Source organism: Biomphalaria glabrata, chromosome 9, assembly GCF_947242115.1.
Source record: "Biomphalaria glabrata chromosome 9, xgBioGlab47.1, whole genome shotgun sequence".
In the NCBI taxonomy this organism is placed as follows: Eukaryota; Metazoa; Mollusca; class Gastropoda; family Planorbidae; genus Biomphalaria; species Biomphalaria glabrata.
In genome coordinates, this window is record NC_074719.1 from 26844374 (window position 1) to 26872221 (window position 27848).

The 27848-nt window shown below is 32.9% G+C and overlaps 1 protein-coding gene across 2 annotated transcripts in view; it reads right to left on the reverse strand.

Moving 5' to 3' along the window:
• Window positions 1-2318: 2318 nt before the first annotated feature.
• The window catches only part of LOC129928437 (trichohyalin-like), a 43192-nt gene continuing 17662 nt past the window's right edge, over window positions 2319-27848 (reverse strand). For both annotated transcript variants that reach the window (XM_056042897.1, XM_056042898.1), the window contains 5 exons: window positions 25075-25205; window positions 14596-14776; window positions 11249-11382; window positions 5351-5461; window positions 2319-3858 (listed from right to left, as the gene is read on the reverse strand). In XM_056042897.1, coding sequence (XP_055898872.1) covers window positions 5377-5461; window positions 11249-11382; window positions 14596-14776; window positions 25075-25205 — 531 coding nt within the window. In that variant the 3' untranslated portion in view covers window positions 2319-3858; window positions 5351-5376. The remainder of the gene's footprint in view (window positions 3859-5350; window positions 5462-11248; window positions 11383-14595; window positions 14777-25074; window positions 25206-27848) is intronic.

Genomic DNA, 27848 nt, shown 5'->3' on the forward strand with positions numbered 1-27848 from the left:
CAAATCCCGTGTAAGAAAGTGTGTGTGTGTGTCTGTGTGTGCAATGTACTAAGTAATTCAACGCTTCAGATGCAGGGACAAATTTTTTTTTTCCAAATTGTGAAAAGTCGATGTATAATAGAAAGCAAACTTAATTTGGCTGCCAGATATCACTATCAGTTAACTCAGTTGTCTTGCTAAATTGTATGTAAATAAAAATACATTTCAAAAATGTGATGCACATCATAAGAATATAAATCTGTACAAACACATATATTAGCATATGAAGTATGATATTACATAAACAATATCGACAGTTTAAATGGTCAGTCACCTGTTCCTAGCAAAGTATTTTCACAAAACTTATGGTGGTAGACAAAACACGAGTCAAATATTCCACCAAGACAAACCAATGGACTGAGTGTAAGGGATACTTTGTCATTCCTTCTATTGTCATATATATTAGGTAGGATAAAAGTCCAAGAGAAAATAAATATTGACTGCGAGCTAAACTTGTCATTCCTTTGAATTCAGTAATGGAGTATTTTTTTTCGAATTTTTATCTTTGTATTATGCAAGAAGTAGCAGAGTTGTGGTTGAGTGCTAAAGCACCTGACTTCCTAACCGTGAGGTCTCGGGTACCAATCTTAGTGAAGACCGGTATTTTGAATTTTGGTATTCTTAGGACGCCCCCTAAATGCACCGTATAGGTACGTGATCTGAGTGGGTGAGACTAAGGGCGAATGGCGGTTGTGCTTTGTCTTTAGCGTCGGTCTTAGTAATAGATGACCTCTAGCTCTGCCATAGAGGTCACAATAGTGTTTAGTTCTACCATAGAGGTCACAATATTATTTAGTTCTACCATAGAGGTCACAATATTGTTTAGCTCTACCATAGAGGTCACAATAGTGTTTAGCTCCACCATAGAGGTCACAATATTGTTTAGCTCTACCATAGAGGTCACAATATTGTTTAGCTCTACCATAGAGGTCACAATATTGTTTAGCTCTACCATAGAGGTCACAATAGTGTTTAGTTCTACCATAGAGGTCACAATATTATTTAGTTCTACCATAGAGGTCACAATATTGTTTAGCTCTACCATAGAGGTCACAATATTGTTTAGCTCCACCATAGAGGTCACAATATTGTTTAGCTCTACCAAAGAGGTCACAATATTGTTTAGCTCCACCATAGAGGTCACAATATTGTTTAGCTCTACCATAGAGGTCACAATATTGTTTAGCTCTACCATAGAGGTCACAATATTGTTTAGCTCCACCATAGAGGTCACAATATTGTTTAGCTCTACCATAGAGGTCACAATATTGTTTAGCTCTACCATAGAGGTCACAATATTGTTTAGCTCTACCATAGAGGTCACAATATTGTTTAGCTCTACCATAGAGGTCACAATATTGTTTAGCTCTACCATAGAGGTCACAATATTGTTTAGCTCCACCATAGAGGTCACAATATTGTTTAGCTCTACCATAGAGGTCACAATAGTGTTTAGCTCTACCATAGAGGTCACAATATTGTTTAGCTCTACCACAGAGGTCACATTGTTGTTTAGTTCGTTGGGGTTTTTTTTAGTTTTTTTTTCTAGTTTTGAAGCGCTCACACGCTCACATGCTCACACGCTCACATGCTCACTCACACGCTCACACGCTCACACGCTCACATGCTCACATGCTCACTCACATGCTCACGCGCTCACTCACATGCTCACGCGCTCACATGCTCACACGCTCACATGCTCACTCACACGCTCACACGCTCACACGCTCACATGCTCACATGCTCACTCACATGCTCACGCGCTCACTCACATGCTCACGCGCTCACACGCTCACATGCTCACATGCTCACACGCTCACACGCTCCCATGCTCACACGCTCCCATGCTCACATGCTCACATGCTCACACGCTCCCATGCTCACACGCTCCCATGCATGGGTGTTTCTCAGAACGAACTTACAAAATGTTTTAATTGTAAATCATAAGATGTGTGGGTGGCTGAGAGCTACGTTGTTACGGTTTGGCCACCAAGGCTTGAGTTCTAATCCCGATTTAAGCAGAGCTGAGCCATATTAAAAAGCTTGTCATATTCTAAATAGTCTTAACTGAACGTGACTTCATAGTGTGACCCTTCTAGCCTACTGCCTAGCAACTCTTTTCATGTACATTTACTCATTGAAAATGTTAAGCAGCAAGTGTCTGCACTATGACATAGCTTATGTTACTGAAATAGTCAAATTGTTTCAGAATAGAACATTTAAAAAGTATATTTTTTCCCTTCATTTATATTATATGAAATCCAACAGAAACAAACATATATCTACATGAAGATATGTTTTATTGATAAGTTCAAATGCTCTAAGAATAGATAACATACATAAGTTTGTTCAATTTATATATCCATTTCTTTTATTGAAAAAGATTGATATAATTAAAAACAAATTTTTTTTTTCGGTCCAGCAGATCAAAGGATAGGTGAAAGTGAATGTAAAGTTAGATGTGAACCTGGCCTAACGGATGTCTTATAATTGATCTAATTGTTTTGAAAAGGTTCAATCTCTTATTCGAATCCTCAAAAAAACAAAACATTACCTTTTGGAGCCCTATTGGATAATTGTAGCGGCACGAAAAAAATGCAGTTTACAAGTTTTATATTTAACTTAAATTATGTCTAGCTTATCATGCATACTAATTAGATTTTTTTTTCTCTTTAAAAAAATAGTAAACATTTGTTAGTGTGTAAATATAGTACTTAGTATAACAGAACTTACAGAAATTAACAATAAAAATATAAACCCAAAAATTTGCCAAAAAAAAATCTACAACTGTTTGCATAAATGTGTTAAAAAAATGGAAAATATTAGGCCCCCAATCCTAATAAAAAGCCTCACGTGTTTGAGTGTTTAATAGTTAATAGTTGTAAAAGTGGTGTATTTTTATGAAAAAAACTGCTTGCATAAGTGATTTAAAAAATTAGATTTTTCGCTTTCAGGAAAGAAAAAAGTAGCCGTTGCATCAGAACTTAGAATGGTCTAAAATATTGTGATGTCTTATTTTCACTATCTTTTCTAGTTTACGAGATCTAAACGGGACGGACGGACAGACGGACAGACATTTCACACAAAACTAATAGCGTCTTTTCCCCTTTGGGGGCCGCTAAATATAACAATAAATATGAAAAATATCTTAATATATTAATTAAATAATATCAAATAGTATTACGTCATTTTATGTGCAATATTGAAATAGGAACAAAATAAGATTAAATAATGTTTGTATCACAGCTGCGTAGGCCTAGCCAAGGGAAAAAAAATCTTTCAAAACATTTGAAACATTTAATATGAAAATAAACTAAAATATTGTGTACCTCTGTTGATACATTGAATACATGACTAAACTATGTTCTTTAATTTAATGGAGCTGGTAGAGTTTGCATTAAAAGTCATGTAATAAAATTAAGTTTAGTTGGTACCTTAAAATTTTAATTTCCTATTAAATGTGCATACAATTGTATAACATATCTTTCACAACATTAGGCAGATATTACTGAGTAAACAAAAATGCTGAATTGCAAAGTACAACCAAAATTCAGATTATTCTACTAGATAGAACAAAACAACCAAAAATAGTTTAAATAAACCATTGAGTACTATGAAGAGTTACAAAACGGAACATAATTCATATTTATTCTATGCATATAACATGTTAAGAGAGATAATAAAGAACCAGATGACAATTCCAATCTCGTCGTATATGTTTTGTTCAGGGATAAATTCTTTAGTCTTTAAAGAACACAAAAGTACAAAGATCCATTCCATGAGTAACACAGCAACTCAAACCATAACAGTGTCTCACACCTAGAAGATAAATAGATAGGTATCTACACTATCACAGTACACAGAAAGAGATATCGTCCATTACCCGATCTAACCTGATGCTATATTTCTCGTTATTGAACTCTCTACTGCAATGTCTACACATTTACTACTCTTTGCTTGTTTTTTTTCTCTCTCTTTATATAGAAGTAGGACATATTGTTTAAAAAACTTTTATTTAAACAAAGCTTATATTAAGCGATTTTGTATCAATTAGTTTGGATCAGTCATCTTATTAAATTTGTAATAGATTAAGACTAACAATAATATATCTGTACGATTATAAATATTTTTACCGTTTGTTTTTGTTAAACGCAATTTTATGCTGTTAGCTTTCTCAATACACTATTATTCTATCATCTTTCTGGTCCAGTCAGAAAAAAGGCGGGGGGGGGGGGGGGGGGGGGGGACAAAAACGTGGTATCTCAGTGAATGTTACCGTGATCGCTTTTAAAATGCATTTATAAATTAAATAAGTTGAACGACCTGACTTTGAACATGAGGGCCCATCCAACACATTAACCACTGTGCTTATGAAAATATAAGGTTTTATAGTTAGTTTCAATCTTTCAAGCGGGGAATTACTTCTCTCTACGGAGTTTAAAGGGAACTAATTCAGGTTATACTACCACATTAGTCAAGCGCTATTTCTCTTCATTGTTCGATACCAAACAATAGAATTAATTGCCACTAGTTAATTAAATAATTTTTAAAATTGATACTTGTGTTGTCAGATAAAAAAAAATGTTTTGTGCAAAATTTCTGATTGATCCGAGATTGAGTGTAAATAGCGTGTACAAACTTTTGACCAGACACAATACAGACCGAGTGAGTTGATGTTAAGTTTGTAAATACATTTTTTTGAAAGTACCAGACAAGTCCAGGAGGCCAGAGTGTAAAGACGTGTATTTGTTGTGAGGTACATTTTGTTCAAAATACCATTTTTTATATTATTATTAAAATCTACTACATTTATTTTATTTTATCTCAAGTTAAATGTATCTCTATTGTAATAAAGGTTCTATTTGGCATTGTTCACAAACAAGTTTATTCCATTTGTTTCAAGTTTTATGAGTTCAGATACTTTACGCCTACAGAGGTTTAGTTGTCTATCAGCAGTTCGGAGCTACAAGTCGACAACTGTCCACAACATCCACAAAGTAAACTATATTGTAAGTCAAACATAATATATCAATGTGTGGAAAAAAAACTGCATATTTTGTTTCACCTGGATATCAACTCTTTGGTAACACTTTCAATGCATATTATGTTTCTGAGTGAGTTAAACAGCATAGACCTTTCAAGACATTGGCGTAGTTATTCTATTATTTTATTGAATTATTTTAAATATTTGTAGCTGATACCGTTACTGACATTAAGGTTAACTTCTACACTTTTAGATGTATGCAAATATCTAGGGCAGTGCTGATATAATTGGAAACGCCACCACCTTTTGTATAAATAGTGTTATTACCAAACAGATGAGTGTGACTGGTCCATTCAATAGTTTTCAATAGACAAAGTTTCAGTCTGTTGAACTTCTTCCTCGTCTTTAATGTCGCCACTATCCACTTGATCTCTTGGACTGAAATAGAGAAAGTAGCATTGTGTTGGCTGCTCAATCTCTTCTTCTACAAATGTAAACATAAAACAAAATATTATTTTCCCTGCTTTTCATTTCAACTGTTTCTAATGCTCTAAAATATTCTTTCAAATAATTTTTTAATGTTCTATAAAACAATGCAGGTTTTTTTTTAACATACATATATTAAACATAAATGCATAACAGCACCAGGGACCAAGTTTTTAAGAGAGAAAGTAGTGAATTAAAATGCTACGAAAATAAGGGCATGCGCCGACCGAGGATCGAACCCGTGACACTGGATTCGACAACTCCTCCTAGCGATAACGCACCAAGCGAAACTAGCCTCTAGACCATCGGAATGTCCATAAAAAACATTCTTCTGATCCAGAGTCATTTCGCCCGTATGCAAATTACCACCCCAGTGGTCAAAGGTCACAAGCCCCAGCTAGCCCCTCCCCCACCCTCGCAGCATCCGTTCACTAACAACTTCGATAGAGCCGACACAGACAGCCGTTAGGCATGTATTAGACAAACGATGGCTCTATCTAATTGTATATCTCTCACAAAGACAAGTGGACAACATAAACACATTACATATAGAAGCTTCAGTGGGTACGAGCAATAATGCTGTAAACATAAAGCTAGGTGCTGAAACAAATGATACATACATATATTAGATATAAATGAATAACTTGGTCCCTGATTTAGATGTGGTGTGATGTCGCATAACCTAGCCTATTCCCACAACCATCAGTGGTCGTGCAGTAGTGGCACTTGTTTTGATTTTTCCGTCATAAATATTTCAATTTCATGTCTCAAATAAAAGAAAACTTTTTAATAACCTCCCTTGGCTAAACCAGCCCCGCACTTCATATTCAGACTCTATTTCTGTCAAAAAATCTTTAAAAGTTCTGTGATTCAACGCTCATATGATTTGATGACATTTTCAGTGTTAAGCACACTCATCATCACATGATCTAGATTCAAAATCTTTCCACAGAGATTAAGTTGGTGACTGATGCAGTGAAGAAGCAGGGGTTCAGTTCCATTTGACTCAACAACATTTTAAATAACTCTTGCTGTCATTTCTCTGTGACATCCTACCATTATTCTAGCGCTATCAGAAGTCACTCCAACTAATTTATTCCAAGGAAGAGCAAGGTCCTCTATAATGGTTGACACTTCTTTGAACGGGTCTTCTCCAGTTTTAGTTCCATGAATGCTCCTCATAGCTGCTAACTCCACTGTTATAACTGCTGTTTGTATTGCGAATAAATACCAAGAGTTGCGCGGTATAAGATATGTCCTTGGACTCGTCAGCGGCAATAGAAAACATTTCGAATTCTGATTCTCTGTCTTTTAATTGTGAATGGAGATTTTCACCCATATCTTCCTCTCGCCTTGTTATTGTCATGCGAGAAAGGCTGACAGCTTCTACTGCATTCTTCTTTTCAAGACATTTCTTTCATCACTGCTAGCCAACACTTTTTTGCACACTCGCCATCGGAAAAAGGCTTCATTGATCCACTTAAAATGTGAGCAACTCTATAGCTGGACCTTATCGCCGACTCATTCTCTTGCCTCTTCTTGTGAAATATTCTCGACCATCCCCCAATCTCAAGTCGTAACTTGGCAATCGTGTCTTCGCGGCTCAAACCAAGAATGTCGCCATATGTGTTTGGTTTTATGCCTTTTAATGTTATGTTCTTTAAAAACAGCCACACTTTCTTTACAAATCAAACATGTTGGCTTACTATCATATTCCACAAAAAAGTAAAGATCTGTCCACTTTTCTTGAAAGTTTCTACACTCAGAGTCCACTTTTCGTTTCTTAGGCTCTCCCATTTCATTCAATCACAAACGTTCAACACTACGGTGCCAATCGCTTTGATATCCAAAGAACACGACCCAAAATTGATGCATTAATGATGCTCTGTGTTGATGCTGTCGAGGACAGTAGCGGAATTTGACAAGAATTATACAAAAGTAGCTGTCAAGTCTTATCGCCATTAAAACAACAACAACACTTGTGTTCTTAGAATAAAAGAAAATATTTCATATGAATATTCGAATACCAAAAATATAGATTCAATAAGAAAGAGTGAGAATCCTAACTTAAAGAGAATATTTTTTCAATATTCTAATTTTTTTACTTTTTTTTTTACATTTTGTTCTAATGTTTTGGCGGGCTGGATAGAAGCACGTCATCCGGCCCGCGGGCCGTATTTGGGCATCACTGACTTATACTGTTCACATTACTTATGCTGCACACATAACTTATACTGCACAAATAGCTTATGTACATAAAATTACAATTAACTTAGCTACACTAATAACTCATACTACACAAATGATTTATGTGCTCTAATATTTTATGTACAAAATTAAATAATGAGCACAAACCAATTAGATAGTACACAGATCTTAGACCTTGATTGGTTCGTTGATATACCACTAATTCTCTCACTTGACGTGAATGAAAAAACAGCGTAATCCTAGAAGAACTAGGTAGCCTTCACGATGGAAATCACAGCAGTGATTTTAAATCCAACAAAAATGACAAAACTAAAATTTTTAAGCACTATTGAAACTTTTTGTTTCTGCGTACATTTATTTCTCCATGGCGCGAAGTTTTTGTAGACATTATATAAACAAAAATGTTTTGGTCATATGAAGCCGATATTGACTAGAGACTTTATATATGTGTTAAAATGTAGAAAAACACATTGAAATGTAGATACAACTCTATTGTAGGGTGTAGAACTCTTGGGTGAGGGTTAGATGCGCAGGATGTGGTGAGGGTTAGATGCGCAGCATGTGGTGAGGGTTAGATGCGCAGGATGTGGTGAGGGTTAGATGCGCAGCATGTGGTGAGGGTTAGATGCGCAGGATGTGGTGAGGGTTAGATGTGCAGGATGTGGTGAGGGTTAGATGCGCAGGATGTGGTGAGGGTTAGATGCGCAGCATGTTGTGATAATTTAACGTAACAATCTGTTAATCATTACGTTACGGCAGAGGTTAACTCTTTCTCTCCTTGTCACAGTCTTAGTTGACATTGCATGATCTAAAGTTCACGTCATGTTAATAGTTTAAAAGACACGTGGAATTCATGATGTAGAAAACAGGAAGTAGAATGAATAAAGTTAGACTTAGAGGTCAGTCAGTCAAGTAAAGCAGACAAGTGAAGTCAAGTTAGAAGTCAAGTGTTATTCTTTGGACCGTGTGGTCAAGTATATTTTAGTCCGGGATGGACAGTAGCGACTTAGAAAAGTCTGTAGTAATTTCAGTTAGAAAGTAACTTGTGGGCATTTGTTGCCAGTGGTCTTTTGAGACGTGTATTAGTTAATCTATATTTCTGCACAGTGTTGCCCGCTGAGATGCGGACGTGATTTGTTGTTAACGTATTGGATACTTTTGATACCGCTGTTATGCGGATAGGATTGTTCATTATTTCTTGACTTGTAGCACTAACAAGGAGTGCAGTATATTGTTATTATTATAGTAAAATAAACTTCATGTTGTCTGCTGAACGAACTTGAGTCACTCGTATAGTGTTTGTCTTGTCACGTTTCTAGAGTACTTCAGGAAGCAAGAACCCAGTATTACACCATTCAACGTTCATTTACACTCCTAACTGACGATACCAACGTTGATTCCACCAGAATGTCGTAAACAATTACGGAGAGAAAGAGTTAAAATGCGGGGGGGGGGGGAGGGTTGGCCAAATAGTATTTGAGAGGTCTTTGCGCAGGAGGCATTGTTTTAAAAAAAAATCTCATGCTAAAAATCATCAGAGCTCCTTTGAAATATTTCGACAAAAAGCAGAAAAGTCGATAAATACTTAGAGATTGTATGTAGGACTATTTCTAAAGGTCCTAAGGCGTAGGGTAGAAAAAAAAGGGGGGGGGGGTGGTGATAATAAGTGATACCGGTAATCGAATTCACGGGTAAAAAACAATTCAAGTAGATAGTTGGGAAAGGTAGCGTTATAAAGCGGGGGCAATGTCAATCAGATGTAAAAAATAACAAAGTAAAATAATTCAAGTTTCTTTAAAGGGGCGGGGTGAAGGGGGAGCGACAAGGGTGGGGGAGACACGTGATTGACAGGTCCGAAGTAAGTGTGTTTGGTTGAGTGGTTTGAGACTCTGTCCAAAGTACTACGCAAACGCATTACGTTCTAGAAGACAAAGGCCAAAAAAAGGTGTAAAACAGTTTGAATTGAAAGTGTAAAACAAATAACGAGGAGGACAAAGGGGTCCGGCCAAAGTATTGCGTGAACATTACGATTTGCAGGAAGTAAAAAGTGAAGAAGGCCCAGAAGGGGGTCCATGGCAAAATAATTAATATATACCTTGGAACAAAATCAATTGGCGCAGCCAGTGGCTAATGCAAGTAATTCCTATGCCCAATAAAAGCTATGTATACAAATTACTTCTGTGCAATCCTATACTCTTAAGCGAGCAATTCTTGTATATATTTATTTCTTATATATATAGTACCAGGTGGCCGAGCCTCGCTCGGTTAAATAATTTCCTAAGAAAGGTTATATACCCGAAGTCATTTGGGAAATATTTTTGTAATTACAAAAATGAACGATCAGATAAAGACTACTAATCTGACGAGTTGCTTTAGTGTTCTGTTAGTTCTAAATGTAATTGTACATGGCGATTAAATATAAAGTCTCTTAAGTCCTCCTACAGTCTAGACAAACCACAGCTCACGTCCGTCTTGTAGTTTTACAATGCATCTTTTGCGTAAAACTATTATAGGCCTACTATTATTGGCTTGGAAGAAAGTCTTTGCAGCGTAACTTCTCAGATGGTTACGTTCAGACACTTAATTATGGAATTAGTATACATTCATTATGGCTTTAGTAGGAAACATTAAGAGTAAAACAGGCACTTTGTGACAAAGTAAAATGGCGCATTTTTTATTAATAGACTTAAATCATTGCATTATTTTTCCAAAGAAACGTTTCCGTGGGACATCTCTGTTACGCCGAACAATATGTTCGTCCCCCATACGGGATACGTACCATGCCCAGCCTGAATGTCGGACTATAAGAAGTTCATACCGGCTTTTGCCATCCATTTATCCCAGTGGTGCTACAGCCCGTGGAGGGATATGGCCTACTTTTACACATCCCTCCATTCAGATCGCTCGTCGGTCTTCATCACCACGCCCTAACCCCAAGCTTTTTACCCAATAACGTAGAGATTTTGTATCACTTGATGTTTCGTACTAAAGCCATTATTGATATATTCATTTCAAAATTAAATTCTGAACGTAACCATTTGAGAAGTTACACTGCAAAGACTATCTACCGAGCCAGTAGTAGACCAATTGTTTAACGCAATGTGAAATTTAATTTTCGAGACTACAGGTAGACTTTCTATTCGAATCACCATGTATGGCATGTACGATGTCATTTAGAACTAAAAGAACACAAAAGCAACACTTCAGATTGATAGTCCTCTACCAGATCGCTCATTTTCGTCATTAAAAAATAAGTTCGGGTAAATATTTTTCGTAAATAGATTATTCCTCCCAGCGAGGCTCGGTCTCCTGGTACTAATACCTTATAGTCACAAGGAACTTATGTACACACACACACAACGTAAATACGTAAAGAATGTATTGACACAAAGAACGAAGAATGTACACATATAATGTATGTATATAATTAATTAAATGAAACAGTAAACAGAAAATAAATGCTATATTCTGATAAGAAATCTAAGGTTCACTGATCTGTTTGTACTAATTAGGTTTTGAATTCAACTTTACCGTAAGTGTCTTTGGTCGAGCAAAGTTTCGTATCTGTCAATCTCTTGTCTTAATTTGACGGATACAGATCTTTGATTATTTAATTCTTTATTCGCAGTGGTCAGCTTGGCCTTGTCAGATTGAAGCTCTTCGGTCTATAAGATACAAAACTTTGTTGAGTTTTAGACTTTCATAGTTAAACACAAACACACAAATGCATCAATTCTTTTTTGTTAGATCCAGATAAGAATAACGAAAACAAGATTACAAAGAGAGTTTGTGTTACACAAACTCAGAGGCGGCCCCCGTCGAAGTCGGATCCCTGTCGGATCTGCATATTCGCAAATAATATTCAAGAGGTGATTTAATTTTGATGGTCAAAAGTAATAATGTTTCAAAGATTCATTTGCCGTAAATTTAAATTTAAATTAAATAAAAAATTTTAGATTAGTTTTAGTATATTAAAACATAGCAATATTGATCAAAACGTTTGGAAATGAAAATCTACACTATTACACTTTAAGTTTAGAAATTGAAATTCTACATCTTAATCTAGTCTATTTTAGTCTAAACTAGATCTAGAAATTCTAAATCTAGACTCTAAAATAATTTTAATTAGAATATAAATTCTGATCTAGATATACTGTAATAAAAATCTAGATCTAGTTTAAAAAATCTAGATTAGATCTAAATCAAGATATTACTTTTTTAAACGCGAGTTACATAACGAGGCTTAATAAACATTACTATACCGAGTTCTTTTTTCATTTCATTTGAAGAATTAATTCCATATAACGTCAGAGGGAAAAAAAACACTACGTCACACGGCCTAGCTAGACTAAAAATCGCATTCATCATTACGAGCCATTTATCGAGTGTTCATAGACATTGGTGCACCGAGTGCGTTCTTTAAGTATTTCATTTAAAGAATTCATTCCATATGACGTCAAAGAAAAAAAAAACACTACGTCACACGGCCTAGCTAGACTTAAAATCAGCTTCATCAATACGAGCCATTTATCGAGTGTTCATAGACATTGGTGCACCGAGTGCGTTCTTTTAACATTATATTTAAAGAGTTCATTCCTATGACGTCAAAGAAAAAAAAATTCCATTACCTCACAATAGGCTAGTACCGGTACCCTAAAAAATGTCTTTATTTACACGAGATATTTGACGAGGGTTCATATACATTGGTGCACTGAGTTCTAATAGAATTTATTTAAAGAGGATCAAAGCCGCATTGTTTTTGCGTTTTATCTGTCAGTCGGTCTGTCCGTCATCTTGATATAAAAAAACAACAACAACTAAAAGTTATTAAAAATTGATTAACCTTTATTTTACGTTTCAAAACATCGCAATAATTTTTAGGTATGAACACAATTGAAAAGTTTATATAATAGATTGTTCCGGATGTTTGTATAAATAGTAAAAGAAAAAGAGAATTTCAGATAAATGTAATACCGTTAATTAAATTTTTTGGATGGTCTCGTATAAAAATTGTACTACAGCCATGTGGAGAGATTTTCATACCTTACTTTGGTGTTTGGATTCTGTTTTCCTTAAAAATCGGAGCATAATATTAACGATAATTAGATTTTTTAATGTTTTAGGTAGAAAGTTAAATGTACTGTAAGAGAGTAGTGAGTTAAAATATTTTTCATAAAAATCCGAAAAACATTATTTCGTAAATGAGAAGATTATTTGTTTATTAATTAGAAGAGAGGAGTTCAAACAATTATTTGGCGTTAGTAGATTTTTAAATAAATTCGGAAATTTCTGGCGACGATTTGTAAGAAACAAAATCCGGAACATTCTTTATCGATTACAAAACTTCTATGTTATGTTTCAGCAAGAAAATTAAATGTCTAAAAAGTAATTTTCAGTAATCAATTCTAGTAAATTACTTTTTTTTAAAGCCCTGAACAACCTATTGTCGATATTTTTAAAATTTGTTTAAAGATGAAAATACGGAACAATTTGATATTAATAACCAAATTATAGTGACGCATTGTCAAATAATATAAGTGTAATATTAGTAAATTATGCGATTTCAAATAATCATTAGGCATAATTCATGTTTTATAAAACAATATCCGGAACATTTTTACACTTAATGAAATATAAGTCAGTATAGAGATTTTGTTTTAGCATTAATATGCTATTTACATAGAAAACGGAACAACATATTATTGATAATGTGTTTTTGCAACGTTTAAGAATGGAAAAAGAATGTAATATAAATTAGAAGAGCAAACAAACATTTGTTGGGGTTGATTAGTTTTGAAAAAAAAAAATCCGGAACAATCAATTTTTAGATACTTAAAACTATTGAGATGTTACGGGAGGAACATTAAAGTGTAAATCAGATTTTCAATAGCTTTTAGAGTTCTAGTTTTTTAAATCTAATCGTGACGGACAGACCGACCAACAGACAAAACGCACAAAAATAATCTTCTTTTATTCGGATGGGGGCACTAAACAAAAAATAAATAAAATCTGATTTTTTAAAAAAGTTTAAGGAATTGGTTTAGCACCTGTACATGTTGCAATGTTACGCTACTGCACGAAAATCGCTGCATAAAAAGTCCATTAAAAAAATGTGCGTGATATTTACATATAAAGTGCATTATTAGCCTTTATAAACAAACAGAAATGTTTTCTTTTAATTTTAGCAGCTAGTTGACCAGAAAAAACATCTTTAACCATTATTTATATTTGTTGTAAACATTTCCTGTACATTTTAAAAATATATTTGACTTTGTGATACTGAAAATACACAACAATTGTCCATCTTTGTTAGCGTATTGTGACATTGCCTCCCTTACATTTACGTAATTGTTTTAGAATTGGTGTATTTTTATGAAAAAATCGCTTGCATAATTAATTTTATAAATTAAACGGTTTGCTTTTAGAAAACCAAAAGTAGACATGCTCCAATTTGATTCCCATTTCTAATCTAATTCTCTTTGTAAAATGTCTGTGTCTTGTGTTGTTTTTATTGTTCTATATATTATGCAATCGTCTGCAAATAATCTGACTTTTGTTCCTGAAGTAATGCAATTTGGTAAATCATTTATGTAAATTAAAAATAGTAGTGGACCTAAGACTGTTCCTGGGATGCACCTGAGTTTATTGTTATTGGTGTTGATTTAGAGCCATTTATTATTACAGTTTGTTCTCTCCCTATCAGAAAATCCTTAATCCACTGATGCAATGGACCATTAATGCCGAAATATTTGAATTTTTTAAGCAAACTATGGTGGTGAACTTTGTCAATTACCATTGGAGTGGTTGAAATATGAATCAAGTGTCCTGTCCCTGCCACCCACAGTGTATATAAATCGTAAGTTATTCTTAGAACAAACCTTTTGTTTCAATTCTGCTTTGTACTGGGCCAGATTTTCCTGCAGTCTGTCTTTCTCCTTTCTGTTGTTGTCATTTTCATACTTTACCTTCTCCAGCTCTTCCTTTGTATTTAGACACTTCTGTTTAAGTTGATCTTTTTGTCTCTGGTCTCTTTCCCTCTCGAGTTCAATCTGGTTCAGTCTGAGAGAAGTAAAGCCAGACGTGAGATGTACATCTTTGTTTGACTTACTGGTAATGAGATGTGTCTTGGGCACATAACAATCAAAGCATCTAGGGCATAAATTAACAAATCATCTAGTGCATTAATTAACAAATCATCTAGTGCATTAATTAACAAATCATCTAGCGCATAAATTAACAAATCAACTAGTGCATTAATTAACAAATCATCTAGTTCATTAATTAACAAATCATCTAGCGCATACATTAACAAATTATCTAGTGCATTAATTAATAAATCATCTAGCGCATAAATTAACAAATCATCTAGCGCATTAATTAACAAATCATCTAGCGCATTAATTAACAAATCATCTAGCGCATAAATTAACAAATCATCTAGCGCATAAATTAACAAATCAACTAGTGCATTAATTAACAAATCATCTAGTGCATTAATTAACAAATCATCTAGCGCATAAATTAACAAATTATCTAGCGCATTAATTAACAAATCATCTAGCGCATAAATTAACAAATCATCTAGCGCATTAATTAACAAATCATCTAGCGCATAAATTAACAAATCATCTAGCGCGTTGATTAACAAATCATCTAGCGCATAAATTAACAAATCATCTAGCGCATAAATTAACAAATCATCTATTGCATTGATTACAAATCATCTAGTGCATTGATTAACAAATCATCTAGCGCATAAATTAACAAATCATCTAGCGCATAAATTAACAAATCATCTAGCGCATAAATTAACAAATCATCTAGCGCATAAATTAACAAATCATCTAGCGCGTTGATTAACAAATCATCTAGCGCATAAATTAACAAATCATCTAGCGCGTTGATTAACAAATCATCTAGCGCATAAATTAACAAATCATCTAGCGCATAAATTAACAAATTATCTATTGCATTGATTACAAATCATCTAGTGCATTGATTAACAAATCATCTAGCGCATAAATTAACAAATCATCTAGCGCATAAATTAACAAATCATCTAGCGCATAAATTAACAAATCATCTAGCGCATAAATTAACAAATCATCTAGCGCATAAATTAACAAATCATCAAGCGCATAAATTAACAAATCATCTAGCGCATAAATTAACAAATCATCTAGCGCGTTGATTAACAAATCATCTAGCGCATAAATTAACAAATCATCTAGCGCGTTGATTAACAAATCATCTAGCGCATAAATTAACAAATCATCTAGCGCATAAATTAACAAATCATCTAGCGCGTTGATTAACAAATCATCTAGCGCATAAATTAACAAATCATCTAGCGCATAAATTAACAAATCATCTAGCGCATAAATTAACAAATCATCTAGCGCATAAATTAACAAATCATCTAGCGCATAAATTAACAAATCATCTAGCGCATAAATTAACAAATCATCTAGCGCATAAATTAACAAATCATCTAGCGCATAAATTAACAAATCATCTAGCGCGTTGATTAACAAATCATCTAGCGCATAAATTAACAAATCATCTAGCGCATAAATTAACAAATCATCTAGCGCGTTGATTAACAAATCATCTAGCGCATAAATTAACAAATCATCTAGCGCATAAATTAACAAATCATCTAGCGCATAAATTAACAAATCATCTAGCGCATAAATTAACAAATCATCTAGCGCATAAATTAACAAATCATCTAGCGCATAAATTAACAAATCATCTAGCGCATTAATTTACAAATCATCTAGCGCATAAATTAACAAATCATCTAGCGCATAAATTAACAAATCAACTAGTGCATTAATTAACAAATCATCTAGTTCATTAATTTACAAATCATCTAGCGCATAAATTAACAAATCATCTAGCGCATAAATTAACAAATCATCTAGCGCATAAATTAACAAATCATCTAGCGCATAAATTAACAAATCATCTAGCGCATAAATTAACAAATCATCTAGCGCATTAATTTACAAATCATCTAGCGCATAAATTAACAAATCATCTAGCGCATAAATTAACAAATCATCTAGCGCATAAATTAACAAATCATCTAGCGCATAAATTAACAAATCATCTAGCGCATAAATTAACAAATCATCTAGCGCATAAATTAACAAATCATCTAGCGCATAAATTAACAAATCATCTAGCGCGTTGATTAACAAATCATCTAGCGCATAAATTAACAAATCATCTAGCGCGTTGATTAACAAATCATCTAGCGCATAAATTAACAAATCATCTAGCGCATAAATTAACAAATCATCTAGCGCGTTGATTAACAAATCATCTAGCGCATAAATTAACAAATCATCTAGCGCATAAATTAACAAATCATCTAGCGCATAAATTAACAAATCATCTAGCGCATAAATTAACAAATCATCTAGCGCATAAATTAACAAATCATCTAGCGCATAAATTAACAAATCATCTAGCGCATAAATTAACAAATCATCTAGCGCATAAATTAACAAATCATCTAGCGCGTTGATTAACAAATCATCTAGCGCATAAATTAACAAATCATCTAGCGCATAAATTAACAAATCATCTAGCGCGTTGATTAACAAATCATCTAGCGCATAAATTAACAAATCATCTAGCGCATAAATTAACAAATCATCTAGCGCATAAATTAACAAATCATCTAGCGCATAAATTAACAAATCATCTAGCGCATAAATTAACAAATCATCTAGCGCATAAATTAACAAATCATCTAGCGCATTAATTTACAAATCATCTAGCGCATAAATTAACAAATCATCTAGCGCATAAATTAACAAATCATCTAGCGCATAAATTAACAAATCATCTAGCGCATAAATTAACAAATCATCTAGCGCATAAATTAACAAATCATCTAGCGCATAAATTAACAAATCATCTAGCGCATAAATTAACAAATCATCTAGCGCGTTGATTAACAAATCATCTAGCGCATAAATTAACAAATCATCTAGCGCGTTGATTAACAAATCATCTAGCGCATAAATTAACAAATCATCTAGCGCATAAATTAACAAATCATCTAGCGCGTTGATTAACAAATCATCTAGCGCATAAATTAACAAATCATCTAGCGCATAAATTAACAAATCATCTAGCGCGTTGATTAACAAATCATCTAGCGCATAAATTAACAAATCATCTAGCGCATAAATTAACAAATCATCTAGCGCATAAATTAACAAATCATCTAGCGCATAAATTAACAAATCATCTAGCGCATAAATTAACAAATCATCTAGCGCATAAATTAACAAATCATCTAGCGCATAAATTAACAAATCATCTAGCGCATAAATTAACAAATCATCTAGCGCATAAATTAACAAATCATCTAGCGCATAAATTAACAAATCATCTAGCGCATAAATTAACAAATCATCTAGCGCATTAATTAACAAATCATCTAGCGCGTTGATTAACAAATCATCTAGCGCATAAATTAACAAATCATCTAGCGCATAAATTAACAAATCATCTAGCGCATAAATTAACAAATCATCTAGCGCATAAATTAACAAATCATCTAGCGCATAAATTAACAAATCATCTAGCGCATAAATTAACAAATCATCTAGCGCATTAATTTACAAATCATCTAGCGCATAAATTAACAAATCATCTAGCGCATAAATTAACAAATCAACTAGTGCATTAATTAACAAATCATCTAGTTCATTAATTTACAAATCATCTAGCGCATAAATTAACAAATCATCTAGCGCATAAATTAACAAATCATCTAGCGCATAAATTAACAAATCATCTAGTTCATTAATTTACAAATCATCTAGCGCATAAATTAACAAATCATCTAGCGCATAAATTAACAAATCATCTAGCGCATAAATTAACAAATCATCTAGCGCATAAATTAACAAATCGTCTAGCGCATAAATTAACAAATCATCTAGCGCATAAATTAACAAATCATCTAGCGCATAAATTAACAAATCATCTAGCGCATAAATTAACAAATCATCTAGCGCATAAATTAACAAATCATCTAGCGCATAAATTAACAAATCATCTAGCGCATAAATTAACAAATCATCTAGCGCGTTAATTAACAAATCATCTAGCGCATAAATTAACAAATCATCTAGCGCATAAATTAACAAATCATCTAGCGCATAAATTAACAAATCATCTAGCGCATTAATTAACAAATTATCTAGCGCGTTGATTAACAAATCATCTAGTGCATTAATTAACAAATCATCTAGTGCATTAATTAACAAATCATCTAGCGCATTAATTAACAAATCATCTAGCGCATTAATTAACAAATCATCTAGCGCATAAATTAACAAATCATCTAGCGCATAAATTAACAAATCAACTAGTGCATTAATTAACAAATCATCTAGTGCATTAATTAACAAATCATCTAGCGCATAAATTAACAAATTATCTAGCGCATTAATTAACAAATCATCTAGCGCATAAATTAACAAATCATCTAGCGCATTAATTAACAAATCATCTAGCGCATAAATTAACAAATCATCTAGCGCGTTGATTAACAAATCATCTAGCGCATAAATTAACAAATCATCTAGTGCATTAATTAACAAATCATCTAGCGCATTAATTAACAAATCATCTAGCGCATTAATTAACAAATCATCTAGCGCATAAATTAACAAATCATCTAGCGCATAAATTAACAAATCAACTAGTGCATTAATTAACAAATCATCTAGTGCATTAATTAACAAATCATCTAGCGCATAAATTAACAAATTATCTAGCGCATTAATTAACAAATCATCTAGCGCATAAATTAACAAATCATCTAGCGCATTAATTAACAAATCATCTAGCGCATAAATTAACAAATCATCTAGCGCGTTGATTAACAAATCATCTAGCGCATAAATTAACAAATCATCTAGCGCATAAATTAACAAATCATCTATTGCATTGATTACAAATCATCTAGTGCATTGATTAACAAATCATCTAGCGCATAAATTAACAAATCATCTAGCGCATAAATTAACAAATCATCTAGCGCATAAATTAACAAATCATCTAGCGCATAAATTAACAAATCATCTAGCGCGTTGATTAACAAATCATCTAGCGCATAAATTAACAAATCATCTAGCGCGTTGATTAACAAATCATCTAGCGCATAAATTAACAAATCATCTAGCGCATAAATTAACAAATTATCTATTGCATTGATTACAAATCATCTAGTGCATTGATTAACAAATCATCTAGCGCATAAATTAACAAATCATCTAGCGCATAAATTAACAAATCATCTAGCGCATAAATTAACAAATCATCTAGCGCATAAATTAACAAATCATCTAGCGCATAAATTAACAAATCATCTAGCGCATAAATTAACAAATCATCTAGCGCATAAATTAACAAATCATCTAGCGCGTTGATTAACAAATCATCTAGCGCATAAATTAACAAATCATCTAGCGCGTTGATTAACAAATCATCTAGCGCATAAATTAACAAATCATCTAGCGCATAAATTAACAAATCATCTAGCGCGTTGATTAACAAATCATCTAGCGCATAAATTAACAAATCATCTAGCGCATAAATTAACAAATCATCTAGCGCATAAATTAACAAATCATCTAGCGCATAAATTAACAAATCATCTAGCGCATAAATTAACAAATCATCTAGTGCATTAATTAACAAATCATCTAGCGCATTAATTAACAAATCATCTAGCGCATTAATTAACAAATCATCTAGCGCATAAATTAACAAATCATCTAGCGCATAAATTAACAAATCAACTAGTGCATTAATTAACAAATCATCTAGTGCATTAATTAACAAATCATCTAGCGCATAAATTAACAAATTATCTAGCGCATTAATTAACAAATCATCTAGCGCATAAATTAACAAATCATCTAGCGCATTAATTAACAAATCATCTAGCGCATAAATTAACAAATCATCTAGCGCGTTGATTAACAAATCATCTAGCGCATAAATTAACAAATCATCTAGCGCATAAATTAACAAATCATCTATTGCATTGATTACAAATCATCTAGTGCATTGATTAACAAATCATCTAGCGCATAAATTAACAAATCATCTAGCGCATAAATTAACAAATCATCTAGCGCATAAATTAACAAATCATCTAGCGCATAAATTAACAAATCATCTAGCGCGTTGATTAACAAATCATCTAGCGCATAAATTAACAAATCATCTAGCGCGTTGATTAACAAATCATCTAGCGCATAAATTAACAAATCATCTAGCGCATAAATTAACAAATTATCTATTGCATTGATTACAAATCATCTAGTGCATTGATTAACAAATCATCTAGCGCATAAATTAACAAATCATCTAGCGCATAAATTAACAAATCATCTAGCGCATAAATTAACAAATCATCTAGCGCATAAATTAACAAATCATCTAGCGCATAAATTAACAAATCATCTAGCGCATAAATTAACAAATCATCTAGCGCATAAATTAACAAATCATCTAGCGCGTTGATTAACAAATCATCTAGCGCATAAATTAACAAATCATCTAGCGCGTTGATTAACAAATCATCTAGCGCATAAATTAACAAATCATCTAGCGCATAAATTAACAAATCATCTAGCGCGTTGATTAACAAATCATCTAGCGCATAAATTAACAAATCATCTAGCGCATAAATTAACAAATCATCTAGCGCATAAATTAACAAATCATCTAGCGCATAAATTAACAAATCATCTAGCGCATAAATTAACAAATCATCTAGCGCATAAATTAACAAATCATCTAGCGCATAAATTAACAAATCATCTAGCGCATAAATTAACAAATCATCTAGCGCGTTGATTAACAAATCATCTAGCGCATAAATTAACAAATCATCTAGCGCATAAATTAACAAATCATCTAGCGCGTTGATTAACAAATCATCTAGCGCATAAATTAACAAATCATCTAGCGCATAAATTAACAAATCATCTAGCGCATAAATTAACAAATCATCTAGCGCATAAATTAACAAATCATCTAGCGCATAAATTAACAAATCATCTAGCGCATAAATTAACAAATCATCTAGCGCATTAATTTACAAATCATCTAGCGCATAAATTAACAAATCATCTAGCGCATAAATTAACAAATCAACTAGTGCATTAATTAACAAATCATCTAGTTCATTAATTTACAAATCATCTAGCGCATAAATTAACAAATCATCTAGCGCATAAATTAACAAATCATCTAGCGCATAAATTAACAAATCATCTAGCGCATAAATTAACAAATCATCTAGCGCATAAATTAACAAATCATCTAGCGCATTAATTTACAAATCATCTAGCGCATAAATTAACAAATCATCTAGCGCATAAATTAACAAATCATCTAGCGCATAAATTAACAAATCATCTAGCGCATAAATTAACAAATCATCTAGCGCATAAATTAACAAATCATCTAGCGCATAAATTAACAAATCATCTAGCGCATAAATTAACAAATCATCTAGCGCGTTGATTAACAAATCATCTAGCGCATAAATTAACAAATCATCTAGCGCGTTGATTAACAAATCATCTAGCGCATAAATTAACAAATCATCTAGCGCATAAATTAACAAATCATCTAGCGCGTTGATTAACAAATCATCTAGCGCATAAATTAACAAATCATCTAGCGCATAAATTAACAAATCATCTAGCGCATAAATTAACAAATCATCTAGCGCATAAATTAACAAATCATCTAGCGCATAAATTAACAAATCATCTAGCGCATAAATTAACAAATCATCTAGCGCATAAATTAACAAATCATCTAGCGCATAAATTAACAAATCATCTAGCGCGTTGATTAACAAATCATCTAGCGCATAAATTAACAAATCATCTAGCGCATAAATTAACAAATCATCTAGCGCATAAATTAACAAATCATCTAGCGCATAAATTAACAAATCATCTAGCGCATAAATTAACAAATCATCTAGCGCATAAATTAACAAATCATCTAGCGCATAAATTAACAAATCATCTAGCGCATAAATTAACAAATCATCTAGTTCATTAATTTACAAATCATCTAGCGCATAAATTAACAAATCATCTAGCGCATAAATTAACAAATCATCTAGCGCATAAATTAACAAATCATCTAGCGCGTTGATTAACAAATCATCTAGCGCATAAATTAACAAATCGTCTAGCGCATAAATTAACAAATCATCTAGCGCATAAATTAACAAATCATCTAGCGCATAAATTAACAAATCATCTAGCGCATAAATTAACAAATCATCTAGCGCATAAATTAACAAATCATCTAGCGCATAAATTAACAAATCATCTAGCGCATAAATTAACAAATCATCTAGCGCGTTAATTAACAAATCATCTAGCGCATAAATTAACAAATCATCTAGCGCATAAATTAACAAATCATCTAGCGCATAAATTAACAAATCATCTAGCGCATTAATTAACAAATTATCTAGCGCGTTGATTAACAAATCATCTAGTGCATTAATTAACAAATCATCTAGTGCATTAATTAACAAATCATCTAGTGCATTGATTACAAATCATCTAGTGCATTGATTAACAAATCATCTAGCGCATCAATTAACAAATTATCTAGTGCATTGATTAACAAATCATCTAGTGCATTGATTAACAAAGCACCTAGGGCATTAATTACATAAAATATACAAATACCTTTTTTAAAAAAAAAGCTTAAATGCATGGTAATTGTAGCAATTCATTTGTTACAGATCTAGAATAACAATAATACCTTTGTGCAGTTGGAAATAAGTTTAGAGATTTTTCTTGTTTAGCACAATTTCACCATTTCATGCTTTAAGCATTCTCAATAGAGACCAATCATATCTATCGGTTACATGTGCCACGTCCAATGTCTTGTGAACCATTGGAGTGGGGATGATGAGGTGGTCTCGTGCTGGCTTTTCAAAAGCTATTTTAAAAATTCTTATATTCAAACTCGAGGTTTCAAACCTCCTTGGTGGATGGCTATCATGCCATCCATTGAGCTAGAAAAATGTGGTACTGTTTATATTCTATTGTTTTTTCAATTTTTTTTTTGCCAATGACCTGATTCTCTACCCAAACCTTATTGGTGAACGGCAGTCATGCTATCCATTTAGCTAGAAAAGTGCTTATGAAGGTTGTACTATTTATATTTATCTATGTTTAGTTTCACATTTTAAAGGCGACCAACCGATTCTCTACTCCAAGCTTATCTCCCCTTAGCTAGTCATGTCTGTGTGTAAAACACATGAACTCATTACGATCTATTGCTAAAATTTTTTTTTTTTAATTTTTTAAAATGATTTCATGTGTTGTTAGATACAATGTGAATAACTGTGTCAAGTTTGAAGTTCATCCGAGATTGAAAAGTGGGAGAACTAAGGTGGACACAATGTTTCCAGACAGACAGAGTGAGTTGATAGAAGCAGTGCAAGAAGCATAAAGCACTTCAAATAATAAAGTACAAAGCACTTCAAATAATGAAGCTTAAAGTACTTCAAATAATGAAGTATAAAGTACTTCAAATAATAAAGCATAAAGTACTTCCAATAAAGAAGCATAAAGTACTTCAAATAATGAAGCATAAAGTACTTCAAATAATAAAGCATAAAGTACTTCAAATAATGAAGCATAAAGTACTTAAAAGAATGAAGCATAAAGTACTTAAAAGAATGAAGCATAAAGTACTTCAAAGAATGAAGCATAAAGTACTTCAAATAATGAAGCATAAAATACTTCAAATAATGAAGCATAAAGTACTTCAAAGAATGAAGCATAAAGTACTTCAAAGAATGATGCATAAAGTACTTCAAAGAATGATGCATAAAGTACTTCAAAGAATGATGCATAAAGTACTTCAAAGAATGAAGCATAAAATACTTCAAAGAATGAAGCATAAACTACTTCAAATAATGAAGCATAAAGTACTTCAAAGAATGAAGCATAAAGTACTTCAAAGAATGAAGCATAAAGTACTTCAAAGAATGAAGCATAAAGTACTTCAAAGAATGAAGCATAAAGTACTTCAAAGAATGAAGCCTAAAGTATTTTAATTCTATTGTCATATTTTTGAATGACCACTCTATTATCTATTTGTGACTTACACAAATGTCTGCTTCACAAAACCTTTCCACGATGTAGCAAATAATGTTTCAATATAAGGAACTATAAGATTCTGGAAATAACTTTTAAAATATTTAGTAGTTAGTAGAACATTTAAGACCACTAGGTTTAGGAACTAAACAAAATTTTTTAACTCACTTCCTTTGCAAAACTTCAAGATTTTCCTGACAATTCCTTGTCTTAGAGTTGGCACTAACCAGTTTTTGCTCCAACTCAGTGAGTCGTGTCTCTTGCATTTCACGTGTTAATCTCTCTTGTTCATACATGGACTATATGTAGACATAAATGTGTTTGAGTCATGTCAGCTGATTGGAATAAATGTGTTTGAGTCATGTCAGCAGATTGGAATAAATGTGTTTGAGTCATGTCAGCTGATTGGAATAAATGTTTTTGAGTCATGTCAGCTGATTGGAATAAATGTGTTTGAGTCATGTCAGCTGATTAGAATAAATGTGTTTGAGTCATGTCAGCTGATTGGAATAAATGTGTTTGAGTCATGTCAGCTGATTGGAATAAATGTGTTTGAGTCATGTCAGCTGATTAGAATAAATGTGTTTGAGTCATGTCAGCTGATTGGAATAAATGTTTTTGAGTCATGTCAGCTGATTGGAATAAATGTGTTTGAGTCATGTCAGCTGATTAGAATAAATGTGTTTGAGTCATGTCAGCTGATTGGAATAAATGTGTTTGAGTCATGTCAGCTGATTAGAATAAATGTGTTTGAGTCATGTCAGCTGATTGGAATAAATGTGTTTGAGTCATGTCAGCTGATTAGAATAAATGTGTTTGAGTCATGTCAGCAGATTGGAATAAATGTGTTTGAGTCATGTCAGCTGATTAGAATAAATGTGTTTGAGTCATGTCAGCAGATTGAAATAAATGTGTTTGAGTCATGTCAGCTGATTGGAATAAATGTGTTTGAGTCATGTCAGCTGATTGGAATAAATGTGTTTGATTCATGTCAGCTGATTGGAATAAATGTGTTTGAGTCATGTCAGCTGATTAGAATAAATGTGTTTGAGTCATGTCAGCTGATTGGAATAAATGTGTTTGATTCATGTCAGCTGATTGGAATAAATGTGTTTGAGTCATGTCAGCTGATTGGAATAAATGTGTTTGATTCATGTCAGCTGATTGGAATAAATGTGTTTGAGTCATGTCAGCTGATTGGAATAAATGTGTTTGAGTCATGTCAGCTGATTGGAATAAATGTGTTTGAGTCATGTCAGCTGATTGGAATAAATGTGTTTGAGTCATGTCAGCTGATTGGAATAAATGTGTTTGAGTCATGTCAGCTGATTGGAATAAATGTGTTTGAGTCATGTCAGCTGATTGGAATAAATGTGTTTGAGTCATGTCAGCTGATTGGAATAAATGTGTTTGATTCATGTCAGCTGATTGGAATAAATGTGTTTGAGTCATGTCAGCTGATTGGAATAAATGTGTTTGAGTCATGTCAGCTGATTGGAATAAATGTGTTTGAGTCATGTCAGCTGATTGGAATAAATGTGTTTGAGTCATGTCAGCTGATTGGAATAAATGTGTTTGAGTCATATCAGCTGATTGGAACTACAAGTTTCATGTATACAAAAACAACAACAACTACAATGTGCTCCAATTTTTTTAAATGTCTAAGTCACTTTTATTTAACCGTATCAGTTAAATTGGCCTTGATTAGAGCAAGATGAGAACATGCGTCCTCTGTTTGAGACCCTTCAACTCTAGACAAGAAAAAGAAACTGGAACTCGGGACAAATCAAATGGTGTGAGATTAATAACAAAATGGAGATTCACTTTTAGCAAGAGAAGCATCATAAAAAAAATCACTTAAATTTAGAGACACTTTAGGACTGAAAACTAAAATGTAAAGTAATAATACATAAAATACTGAGCCGTATATTTACAAATTCAAAAAGCAAACCTACTACAAATACTCAGAGGCACATTTCTGATTCTGTGTGCTAGGAGAGATTCCTGTTTTTCTCTTTTTGTTTCTTGTTGCCATCAGATCATGGATTGAGTTCCACTAATCAAACTTGTTAACAACGGTTAAATCTCTAATTAACATGCATAACTAGATGGGAATGAACTTCTGTATTATATAATATAACTAGCATTACCCACCTGTTACAACTCATTGACAAGAACCACTTTATACCGATGCCCCTCCCAACCTTATAATTTGTACACGTGAATTCGGTGACCTGAATAACTTACTTCTATCTCACCTCCTTTCTACGCTACGCCTTGGTAAATAATCCTAAATGCAATCAGTTTTAAAGGCTCTCTAATGAATTTCAGCATGAGACTTTTTATCATTGCATATTTATAAATCATTTTGTTGTTTTAAATTTTTTTACACACAAAAACATGTATTCAACCGAAGTCGCAGGTCTGTACGACGTGACGACGAGCTACTGGCCTAAACTACCCACAGGTTGTGACGTTGCAGTGTGCAGGCCTTCTGTAACGAAGGGCCTCGGTTCAACCAAATGTCGGCTTCGTATGAAAACAAACAATGTTTGTTATACAGGTTCCAAACAAGCAAGTTTCGCGTCAGAGAGAAATAAATGCACAAACATAAGCTTAAAAACCTTATTGGGTGTAAAATGCTTTTAGTAAATGTAACCGCTCTGATTTAGATCGTAAAAGTTTCTTTTTTTTTTTTTCGTTCCCCACAGGTCGAAGACTTAGGGATGAGTCAATAGACGACTTTGTGCTTATAATATAGATAAGATAATTAAATGCAAATATTTTTGAGGCTGTGTTTCTGTGTGCATTTTATTTACAAATCGAAGGATGCACTAGTTTACAAGGGAGAAAACACAAGTTTTAAAAAGATTCTTAGACAAGTCTTCACAATCAAATTGTTTACCTCTAAATCAAGTCTTCACAATCAAATTGTTTACCTC